Here is a 12,711-nt window from a genome sequence, read left to right as displayed (position 1 = left end):
GGAACTCAACACTTGCCCGGGGGTCCTTAAAAAGTGCTGAAAGTGGGTTACTGAAATGTCACAGCAGACGGGTTCTGGCACGATAGCTGTCAGCAAACCGATTCTCTTCTTGGGGAAACGCACCTCACACTGGACGGGAAAAAGGACAGTCTCAATGGTCGCTTTCAAGCACAAGGGGGCTATCCCGAAAACCACTGTTTTGAGAAAATCTAAGGTAAAGTTTTTGGACCCCTGTTCAGATTCTTTAAAAGACAAGGAGAGTTTTCTCTATAACCAAATATACACACCAGTGAAACCAAACTTCTCCTATAGCTAGGACAATGCCCACTTTTTGGTGTAGGTCAAGATTTCTGGAAACCCCCAAAATCCGGGTTAGCCCGCTTGTCCTTAAAAGCGACCAAATATAGCATGAGGCAAACCTGGGTTTTTTCTTGGGAGGCTGGAACCTCTCGCTGTCAGTGAGGTAGAAGAGGACCTGCTTGGTCATGAGGGTGCCTTGGGCCACCAGGGACACGTCTTCGTCTTCGCTGTCCTCCTCCTCCTCCTCCTCCCCCTCTGTCAGCAGACCGATTCTCTTCTTGGGGAAACGCACCTCACACTGGAGGGGAAAAGGACAGTCGTAATAAGAGTTTTACGGCACTTGCAACACAAAAAGGTCATAAAAGTGCCAAAGATTTGAGGGGTTACAAGAGAGTAAATGGTGAAATGGTATCGGTTTAACGCCCCTATCAACACTATTAGGTTATTTACGGGGCGGGACCTCCTAGTTTAACGTCCGTCTCCGATAGGACCGAGCCAAGTGGGAAGTTCGTGTAAAGTGCCTTTCCCAAGGACACAACGTCGGATACAAGAGAGTAACAAACAAAGGAAAGAAGGAAGAGAGATATGAATGATAGATGTTTTATAGGAAAGAAAGAGCAAACAAATAGGTCATGATCATAAAAGTGCCAAAGATTTGAGGTGTTACTAGAGAATAACATACAAAGGAAAGAAGGAAGAGAGATACGAATGATAGAATGGGAAGCATACAGTGCAAGCTGCCATTTTTACAAGTGCTAAAACATTGGACATACTGACAAGATCTTTTGCTGTCTGTGGCCAGGTGCCCATTCTCACCTGGGTGAAGTGAGGAAAACTTGTATTAAGTGCCTTTCCCAAGGACACAACATCGAACCCCCGAACCCGCAACCTCACGACGAGTCTGGTGGCTTAACCACTAGGTCATTTTTTTGTGTTTTAGTAGAGGTTTTACGGCGCTCACAACTGCATAAGGTCATATGAGCGCCAGAAGATTAGAGGTGTTACAAGAGAGTAACAAACTTAAAAAAGGAGATGGGGAGATAAGGACGATAGATATTTGATAGGAAAGAAGGAGCAAACCACACCAGAGCACCCGCCAACCACCCACCGAGGGGGAAAAAGAAAGAAACAACAACAACAACAACAAAAAAAGACACATTGATAAGTGTACTGTCGGGATATCACAATCACAACATCTAGATCTAGACAGACATTGAAAGCAACAGGAGCCAGACACGACTGTATGCTTTATTACGGAAAAAATAATAATTATAACAATAGATAGCATTTGTATAGCGCATATCCCCGCTCAACAGCAGGCTCTATGCGCTTGACACTATATTATTACCCCAGCAGACCATAGAACACTCCGAAACATTCTCAGCTTTTCGGGAAAATTCTCCTCTCTAAATTCTATGCCGATTGTATCTAAGACAACAATGACGTAACCACTTACGCGGCTTGGTTACCAGTTGCCAGGTTTCCTAATTACTATAAGGCAATACAGATGGGTTGTTTTTTTTATATAGTAGAGGGTTTTACGGCGCTCGCAACTGCATAAGGTCATACGAGCGCCAAGGGGAGGGGTGGGTGTCAACAGAGAAGTCTTTACAGGGAATCAGACTTACTCTGCTCACCTCTTTAGCTTCAACAGCACAAAGTCTGCTTCGACTATCAAGGCACCCCGGAAATAGCGGGTCACAAGAGAGTGACAAACATACAAAAGAAGTAGAGGAAAATGACAATAGTAAGGAGATGGTTTGCCTAATGGTAATGGACATTACAATAACATACTTCCAGTCCCAGAAATCCCCCATTCTGCGCCTGCGTGACTTGAGGTGAGGGTTCGAACCATTCGGGTGACTTGCCCAGGCGGTTCCGCAGCTCCTCGGGCGACACGACACTCACAGCACCGGTACAGCGCGCCAGGATCAGCAGCTGGGGGAGACATAGGTCAGTCATGTAAGTGCCATAGATTTGAGGTTTAGCTTAGTTTTAGTAAGGGGGGGGGTTTTTGCTTTTTTTTTTTTTAGTAGGAGTTTTACGGCACTTGCAACACTATAAGGTCATACATATAAGTGCCGAAGATAAGAGGTGTTACAAGAGAGTAACAAACACAGAAAAGGAGGGGAGATAAGGATAATAGATGTTTGATACGAAAGAAGGAGCAAATCACATCAGAGCACCCTCCAACCACCCACAGCAAGAGTTTGACAGCACTTGCAACATACATAGGTCATATAAGTACCAAAGATTTGAGGTTCAGTTTAGTTTTAGTAATAGTTTTACAGCACTTGCAACACAAGTAGGTCATACAAGGATTTGAGGTTTAACACCAAAAAGACAGACAAAAAGGGTAGAAAATTGCACTTTTCGACTTAAGATTCGAAAGTTGTTCAAAATCATATGGATATTGAGGAATACAGGGGTGAGGAAGGTGGCTCTATCGAAGACCCGGGGTCTAAATATGTCATGAGTGGGTCAGAACCAGACAGCAAGTTCACTGACATTGACACTGACACGCCGACACACTGACACAGACAATGACACCGACACGCCAACACACTGACACAGACAATGACACAGACACTGACACAGACACAACAGACAATGACACAGACACTGACATTGACACAGACACAGACAATGACACTGACACAGACACTGACACAAACACAACAGACAGTGACACAGACACAACAGACAGTGACACAGACACTGACATTGACACAGACACAGACAATGACACTGACACAGACACTGACACAGACACAACAGACAATGACAATGACACTGACACAGACACAACAGACAATGACAATGACACTGACACAGACACAGATACAGACACTGACACTGACATTGACACAGACACAGACACTGACACTGACATTGACATTGACACAGACACAGACACTGACACAGACACTAACACTGACACTGACATTGACATTGACACAGACACAGACACTGACACACTGACAGACACAGACACTGACACTGACACCAACACAAACAGAGACAGACACAGACACTGACACAGACACAACAGACAATGACACTGACACAGACACTGACATTGACACCGACACTGACACTGATATTGACACAGACACAGACACTGACACTGACACCAACACAAACAGACACAGACACTGACACGCTGACACACTGACACTAGTGACACTGACAATGACACCGATACAAACAGACACAGACAGTTACAGGCACTGACATTAACACACACACAGACACTGACACTGACACAGACATGCTGACACACCAACACAGACACAGACACAGACACTCACACAGACACAGACACTGAGACAGATGAGACTGCAGCCCCGACAAACAAGCTTGGCTACAACTCAGCGCTGACAGGAGGAATGCACACCCCCTGACATCGAAAGGGTTAACATTCAAAACAGCGTGCTGACAGGAGGAATGCACGCCCCCTGACATCAAAAGAGTTAACATTCAACACGACGTGCTGACAGGAGGAATGCACGCCCCCTGGCATCGAAAGAGTTAACACGACGTGCTGACAGGAGGAATGCACACCCCCTGACATCAAAAGGGTTAACATTGAACACGACGTGCTGACAGGAGGAATGCACACCCCCTGACATCGAAAGGGTTAACATTCAACACGACGTGCTGACAGGAGGAATGCACACCCCCTGACATCAAAAGGGTTAACATTGAACACGACGTGCTGACAGGAGGAATGCACACCCCCTGACATCGAAAGGGTTTACATTCAAAACAGCGTGCTGACAGGAGGAATGCACGCCCCCTGACATCAAAAGAGTTAACATTCAACACGACGTGCTGACAGGAGGAATGCACGCCCCCTGACATCGAAAGAGTTAACATTGAACACGACGTGCTGACAGGAGGAATGCACGGCCCCTGGCATCGAAAGAGTTAACATTCAAAACAGCGTGTTGACTAAAACTACGGTAACACAGACTAGCGACCGACAGATGAACTGAGCAGGACGGCCCAATTTATGACAGATACCAGACTTCAAGTGTGATGCGATCGAGAAGACAGATCAACGACAACTCACCGTCTCTTTTGTTTGGTTTTGTTTCGGTAAGTGTTTTACGGCACTTGCAACACAATAAGGTCACGTAAGTGCCGAAGACTAGAGGTTTTTACACGAGAGTAACAAACATAAAAAAAGAAGGAGGAGAGATAAGGACGATAGATATTGGATAGAAAAGAAGGAGGAGAGATAAGGACGATAGATATTGGATAGAAAAGAAGGAGGAGAGATAAGGACGATAGATGTTGGATAGGAAAGAAGGAGGAGAGATAAGATGATAGATATTGGATAGAAAAGAAGGAGGAGAGATAAGGACGATAGATATTGGATAGAAAAGAAGGAGGAGAGATAAGGACGATAGATGTTGGATAGGAAAGAAGGAGCAAACCACCACCACCAGAGCACCCGCCAACCACCCACTCACCGTCTCAGACCAGAAGTTCACATCAATCAGCTGTTTATGCGGGACAAGATCTGGGAAAAGACCAGAACAATGATAAGTCAGGACTGAAACTGTATTTCCATGATCTACGTTCATCCCCACTAGATGAAATGTGCACGCTAAAGAGATTTATACAAAGCCACAATACTTTTCCTCTCAGTAAGAATCTTCAACTGCAGAAACAAATTGCAGTTATGTCACTCTAAAACATTTTCTATACACCAGCAGAAAAAAAACGAGATATTCAGTTTGAGAAATGATATGTGTCATGACGCGATGGAATCAGGCGCTCGCCAATTTTTGGGCATATGGAGTTATCAGCATCACCATAAACTTAAAGATAGTTCTTTTGCCTTGCGTTTGATGTAAAAATACCCATTTATCCAGAATAAAAAACATGCAACTATTACCGAATGGCATCACGCAGAAGAGTTAACGCTCAGATGCTATTGGATCGCTAACAACAACAACAACAACATCCAGAATAAAAGTCAATATATTTGCAATTGAAGAAGGTGCCGTCGCCTGATTTCAGAAGTACAATTAGCGAGAAAATAGCCACCAAACTTTGGTGACTTTCCTTTCTCAAGAGTCCTTGGAAACGGCAAATTGACATTTTCTGTGCCTTTAATCAACGTTTTTCAGTCAAGTTAACACATGAATGTGTTTTTAAATGGTCATAAAAGGTATTGAGCTAAAAAAAATTATTTTTTAATTGAAAAAACTGCAAAACGGGCCGAAAAATGCAGATTTCTTCAATTTCATGATTTTGACGAGCGAGCGAGAGAGAGAGAGAGAGAAGGGGGGGGAGGGAGGGGGAGGGTGTACTAAGCCAAAAATTTTGAAATTGCAGTTTCTTAATCTGTGGTATTGGTTGCAAGTGCTCAAGAAACATTTTGTTGAAATTCAAATTTTAAACGTTGAAAAAAAGCAAGTAAAAATACAAAATGTGGGTACAGTTGTTAAAAAAATGATTTTTTTAAAAATCTCTCTTGGGAACATTTTGATCTCTTGGCTTGGTACATTTTATCAGTTTTCCCACAATTCCTATATCTTTTTGCCTGTACAGTGGGACAGCCCATTGTTTTTGACAATTCCTAGGTCTTTTGCCAGGACAAAGGGACAGTCCATTGTTTCCCACAATCCCTATGTCTTTTGCCCATACAGTGGGACAGTCCATTGTTTCCCACAATTCCTATGTCTTTTGCCCATACAGTGGGACAGTCCATTGTTTCCCACAATTCCTATGTCTTTTGCCCGCACAGTCAGACAGCCCATTGTTTGAGCAAGTGTTTTACGGCGCTCGCAACCCCATAAGGTCATATAAGCGCGCGAGACCCATTAAACATTTTCAGTTTACTAGGAATCAATTTTCAATTTTGCCCCAGTGGCATCCAAAGCTTACTCTTATCAATTTTGGACCACAAAGGGATCTTTAACGTGTGCAACTTGCACATGAGACCTCTGAGACTTTTCACCTTTATCCGAGAAGACTAAGTGTTAGATCTTACATACCCTAAGATCAGGGATGTCGCTGAAAAACAGCAGTAAGAAGGAGCCAAGGAGTAGCAGTAGAAAGGCTGCAGAAAGAGTCAGGAGCCCAAAGGAGGGGGGCAAAGGAGGGTGGGGGTGGGGATGGGGTCAGAAAGAAGAGAAGAACAGGAAAAGAGGTGAAAGGAGAAAATTTTAGAGATGAAAATTTTCCGTTGAAGTAGGGTTTCGAACCCCAGACCTATTGAATGAGAGGCAAGCACCATAACCTCTAGGCCACAAGAGCCCCCAGACAGCCCATCAAGAATAAACGGCCTACCCACAAGCTTATATGCATGAACAATTTACAAAATAATATTTCAAAAAATACCTTTCATTCTCTTTGACTTTGATGGATTTCCAATAAAATCTGGGCTGATTTCATCCCAATCTGGCTGTAATGAAATGACACAAAAACATTATGAAACAAAACATTACGACACAAAACATGAAACAAAACATTACGACACAAAACATTATGATACAAGGGGGGCAACGCAGCAATACTTACGATAACTTTTGCCAAAACATTAGAAAAAGCGAGCTTCTACAAAATAAGTTCATATCACACACAAGCAACAGTGAGTGGTAAAGTGACCAGTGAGTTCAGACTCAAAAGTGATGTCAAGCAAGTGTCGGTGACACAGGGTTTAGGTGGGTGGTCACTGGGGGTGTGTCTTTGAGCAAGACACGACAACCCTAGCTAAAAAAAAACAGGGCGCTGCACAGTGTGGCGACTATCAATGGCATGGTTGTGAAACAATTCTGTACTGGTGTAATATTGTGTATTAATGTTTGTGTTTATGCATGTATTTACGTATGTGTTTATGCATGTGTTTATGCATGTATTTATGTATGTGTTTATGCATGTATTTACGTATGTGTTTATGTATGTGTTTATGAATGTATTTATGCATGTGTTTATGCGTGTATTTATGTATGTGTTTATGTATGAATTTAAGTATGTGTTTATACATGTATTTAGGTATGTATGTATGACCACAATGATATTTTCTATCTTTGTGTGAATTCAAAGCTCCAAAGTGTATTTTCTTAATGGCAGCGCATTGCATCACCTAAAATTTTGATCCATGTCACTTTCCAAATCAAGATTCTTAATCAAATCTCTCTGCAATACACCTGCTTTTTCTGCATTCAATCTCTCTATTTCCTTCCCTGAAGTAGCCAATGGTTACTTTTTTTGGCATGGTGAACGACATGTGGAGATATATCAAGATCCCAAATTAGCGATGATACAAAATCTGAATAACGGCACACAATTTAATTTTGACTGACCAGAAAATTCAGTGAAATGAATTCTACCTGACAAAGAGTTCAACCACTTCACATTTTTTGTGTTGAACATTCTTTTTACACGGTACAAGCAACTACATGACATCAAAGTTGGGATTAACATGTTCTGCTTTAGTTTTAGTAAGTGTTTTACGGCACTTGCAACACAATAAGGCCATATAAGTACCGAAGATTAGAGGTCTTACAAGAGAGTAACAAACACAAAAAAGAAGGAGGAGAGATAAGGACGATAGATGTTTGATAGGAAAGAAGAAGCAAACCCTACCAGAGCACCCGCCAACCACCCACATGTTCTGGTTATAAGCAACTACATGAGAGAAATGTGGTGACCAACCTGTACAGGTTACAAGCAACTACGCGGGGACAATGTGGTGACTAACGTGGGGACAATGTGGTGACTAACATGGGGACAATGTGGTGACTAACATGGGGACAATGTGGTGACTAACATGGGGACAATGTGGTGACTAACGTCGAGACAATGTGGTGACTAACGTGGGGACAATGTGGTGACTAACATGGGGACAATGTGGTGACTAACGCGGGGACAATGTGGTGACTAACGCGGGGACAATGTGGTGACTAACATGGGGACAATGTGGTGACTAACGCGGGGACAATGTGGTGACTAACATGGAGACAATGTGGTGACTAACGCGGGGACAATGTGGTGACTAACGCGGGGACAATGTGGTGACTAACATGGGGACAATGTGGTGACTAACATGGGGACAATGTGGTGACTAACGTGGAGACAATGTGGTGACTAACATGGGGACAATGTGGTGACTAACATGGGGACAATGTGGTGACTAACATGGGGACAATGTGGTGACTAACATGGAGACAATGTGGTGACTAACATGGGGACAATGTGGTGACTAACCTGTTCAGGGTACAAGCAACTACGTGGGGACAATGTGGTGACTAACCTGATCCTCCAGCAAAAACTCGCGGACCAGACGCAGAGACGGGACCTGCCACAGGGAAAGTTTCCCAGAGAAGTGGACGGCCACCAAGGTCGTCCCGCACGGGGACAGGCACAGCCTGTAGATGCCGTCCTGCCAAGCACGAGATAGTTTCATTTTAGTAGAGGTTTTACGGTGCTCGCAACTGCATAAGGTCATACAAGCGCCAAGGGGTGGATGCCAACAGAAAAGTCCTTACAGGGAATCAGACTTTCTCTGCTCACCTCTCTAGCTTCAACAGCACAAGGTCTGCTTCGACTATCAAGGCACCCCGGAAATAGCAGGTCACAAGAGTGTGACAAACATACAAAAGAAGTAGAGGAAAAATGACGATAGTAAGAATGAGGAAAGAAAAAGCAGCAGTTCCCTGTTGTAGATCAGGCACAGTTATGAGCGTGACATGAGTCAGCCCATTTACAATTCTACTGTGTATAAGAACATGGTTAATGTCCCCCCTTTGGGAATGGCCTAAAGACACTTCAGTCAGTAGCACCGCCCCAGGGGGTGGCCAGGCACAAGAAACAAACGTTAAAATATAATCCTTTTTTAACCAGACCGGCCTTCACTGGCATTCCCGTCATGTTGCCACACTGGCTTTTACCGGCTTTCCCACAGGACAGCCATACCGGCTTTTACCGGTCTGACACACCCGCCTTTAGTGAGGCTTAGTAATGAGAACATTCCACTCTAAATTTAGATGATGGCATCCTAGGTCTTCGTATGTGAAATTTCATTAAACACGTCACTTAGATCAAAAGCAATTTCTTCGCTACACCCCCTGAACCTCTGAAAAATACTGAAATAATTCGGTTCTGAGAAGCCATCAGCTGGCTGCCATTTTTGTTCTGCTGTGGTGACCTGTTGACCTATTTATGATGCTGATTGATTGATTGATTGGGTAGATGTTTTACGGCACTATCGACACAATTTTGGTCATTTAAGCGCCATCAGGTTTCACCGCTACAAATCAGACGTGTTTTTAATAAAGAGTCTTTCGGAGCTCGCAACCGCAAACGATCACAATATTTCTATTATGCTAAAAAGACTAACAAACATTTATAAAAAATTTTTGTAAATATGGAAAAGGCTTATTTACATTTGTACATACAATACAAATCTCAGTGTATGTATATATACACCGACAACGACAACTATATATTTTCACATTTTATTAAACAGTCCAATTTCTTTTATAAAACTTAAAATTCTTCTAGGTTCTATGATGTTAAAAAGGGTCTTAATATCTTTACATTTAAAATATTTATCACGGACATAATTAAAGTCGACACATTCCATTAGGATGTGCCGAACTGTGAAATCTGTGTTGCACGCCACGCAAAAAGGAGCTTCCTCTCCTTCGAGCAAATGTTTGTGCGTGACGTGCGTGTGTCCTATTTTTAGTCGGGTAAAAATTACTTTTTCCCTTCGTGGTATTTATGATGCTGAGAGGGTTAAAGAAATGAAGGCGTTTTTAAGCCCTTCCTGACACAATTTAAATCATTTAGCAAATGGACTTTGACCCTGATGTCAAGGTCAACCCAAGCTGAGAAAGATACAGTATCCTTGCAAAAAGACTGAAAAACTCGATACTCTATAAAAATTCTCCCCATTTGGGAATCAAACACAGGACTCCTGTATACGACAATAAAGTGCCCATTCACTACTAACCCATAGATGCCAGTGAAGCAAGAGAGACTACAAAAGAAAAGATGATTGTTTGATGGACACACCCGGGTAATACAACATTGAGGCTTTTTGAGCAGACAGAAGCTGTGAAAAACAAGCTCTGTTTTCTGAATGATGACATCAACAAAATGGAAGGGTTTTTTTACCATTATTATTGAAAAAAAAATAGATAAGCCATTTTTGTGAGACTTTCATTGTCCAATTTTCTCATGAAATATCACCTTCTAATTTCCAGTTGTCAAATTTAACACTTTGCCTTCATATTTTGGGGAAAATCCAAAGAAACTGGGTGGTAAACATCGCCAATCAGCGAAATGAGGCGCCAAAGTGTTACAGTCAATTGTCTGGCAACAATCCCAAGACCAGGCATGGGTAAGTGGGTCAAAGTCGCGGGCCGGACTGAGCGATTCTGAATATCTCACGGGCCACAGCAGGAGAACATTGGGTGAACTCCGTTGGAAAATCCAAGCTCTCAAAAGTGAGACTTAAGTTAAAACTGACACTACAGCATAGGCCGATCAAAGTCATATCTTCATGAGATAAAACATCCTATCGACTCTTTCCAGCTGGGCCAGCAACTAAGGATTTTGATTTTTCAAGACAGTCAGTTTTGTTCTTGTTAACCCTATCCGTACGTAGTGTTTTACTATCGTATCCGTACGACGTGGGGAACTCTGTGCCACCACTTATCCCTATCCGTACGTCGTGTTTTACTATTGTATCCATACGACGTGGGGAACTCTGTGCCACCACTTAACCCTATCCGTACGTCGTGTTTTACTATCGTATCCATACGATGTGGGGAACTCTGTGCCACCACTTAACCCTATCCGTACGTCGTGTTTTACTGTTGTATCCATATGGTGTGGGGAACTCTGTGCCACCACTTTCCAAAGAGGAAATTTACTCGTTAATCCGATCCGTATGCTTTGCATAGCAGTCTGTCAAAATGATTTTTTGAGAAATACTGAAAGTTTCAAAGAGATCTTCATACTTGAAGTATTTTCAAATGTGAAGAATACAACCCCGGGGTACAAAATGACCCCAGGGCGTACGGATAGGGCTAATTATCAACTCCCGTGGGCCACATTCGCTATTAATTACTGGGTCGACCCGCGGGCCACACTGAAACTATTCACAGGCCGAATCTAGCCCACGAGCCATAGTTTAGTTTTAGTTTGAGTGATTCCACTACCTGGAGCTGGGGAAAAAGAAAGACAGACAGCTAGGCAGACAGAAACAACAGAGAGAAAGAAAAGAAGCTTGACCTACCAGCGGCACCCTCCTATTTTAGTTTTAATAAGAGTTTTACGGCACATGCAACACAATAAGGTCATATAAGTGTCGAAGATTAGAGGTGTTACATGAGAGTAACAAACATAAAAAAGAAGGAGAGACAAGGACGATAGATGTTTGACAGGAAAGTAGCAGCAAACCACACCACAGCACCCTCCAACCACCCACAAAACTTCGACAGGAATGGAGGAGCCCCACGTACCACTTGAGCGTGACGTCTCTGGAAAATGCTGGTGACCCTCATCAGAGAGAGAAACGACGTCTTAGTCTTGGCCTGCAAGGAAAGTGGCGAAAGCATAGGTGAGGCGTGCTGACAGAATGAGTTACTTCTCACGATCCACAAATGGAGATATTGACCAAAAATCGACACTTGGGTCAAATTTCTAGGTTTGAAATTGATGCAATATTCATAAAGTAGTAAATGCCTTTTGCTATTTCATACTTACAAATGATAAAAACTGCACCTCTAAGCATGATGTATCTACTTCCATAGAGCCCTAATCCGAGAAGTAACTCATTTAGTCAGCACATTCCACATATCTCAACACAGCGTTATTAAGGCGACTTCCCACACACATCATCAACATATTATGTGAGACATCGTGGTGAAATCAAGCGCTCGTCAAAATAATGAAATCAAAGAAATCGGCATCTTTTTGGCGATGGGCAATTTTTTTCTATTTTTTTCTTTTCATTTTTTTTTTGTTAGCTCAACACCTTTTATGTCCATTTAAAAACACATATCAGCGTGGAGATCTTACTAAAAAACATTGATGAAAGACACAAAAAATGTACATTTTCAGTTTCCAAGGACTCTTAGGCTATGGAAGTTACCAAACTTTGGCGGCCATTTTCTCGACAATTTTACCTCTGAAACCCGGCGACCCTGCCCGCCTTCAATCGCAGATATTATGACTTCTATTCAACATATATCAATTTTTTTCACCAAGAGGAGGGCAAATGAACAGGCTTTAAGATGATACCAATAATTATAATAATAAATAGCATTTGTAGAGCGCATATCCCCGCTCAACAGCAAGCTCTATGCACTTTACACTATATTATTACCCCAGCAGACCATAGAACACTCAGAAACATTCTCAGCTTCCCGGGAAGCATAC

General features: G+C 42.7%; 1 protein-coding gene across 1 annotated transcript in view; it reads right to left on the bottom strand.

The window, feature by feature from the left end:
• Nucleotides 1-12,711, bottom strand: part of LOC101864470 (neuroblastoma-amplified sequence) — a gene marked incomplete in the record, with an annotated part of 104,153 nt that overhangs the window by 85,328 nt on the left and 6,114 nt on the right. The window contains 6 exon segments of the mRNA XM_013085297.2: nucleotides 420-598; nucleotides 2,095-2,238; nucleotides 4,779-4,828; nucleotides 6,658-6,721; nucleotides 8,573-8,701; nucleotides 11,793-11,864. Of these exon segments, the coding sequence (XP_012940751.1) occupies nucleotides 420-598; nucleotides 2,095-2,238; nucleotides 4,779-4,828; nucleotides 6,658-6,721; nucleotides 8,573-8,701; nucleotides 11,793-11,864 (638 nt within the window).

The sequence above is a fragment of the Aplysia californica genome, unplaced genomic scaffold, assembly GCF_000002075.1.
Source record: "Aplysia californica isolate F4 #8 unplaced genomic scaffold, AplCal3.0 scaffold00364, whole genome shotgun sequence".
Classification (NCBI taxonomy): Eukaryota; Metazoa; Mollusca; class Gastropoda; order Aplysiida; family Aplysiidae; genus Aplysia; species Aplysia californica.
This window is presented reverse-complemented; position numbering and strand designations above follow the sequence as displayed.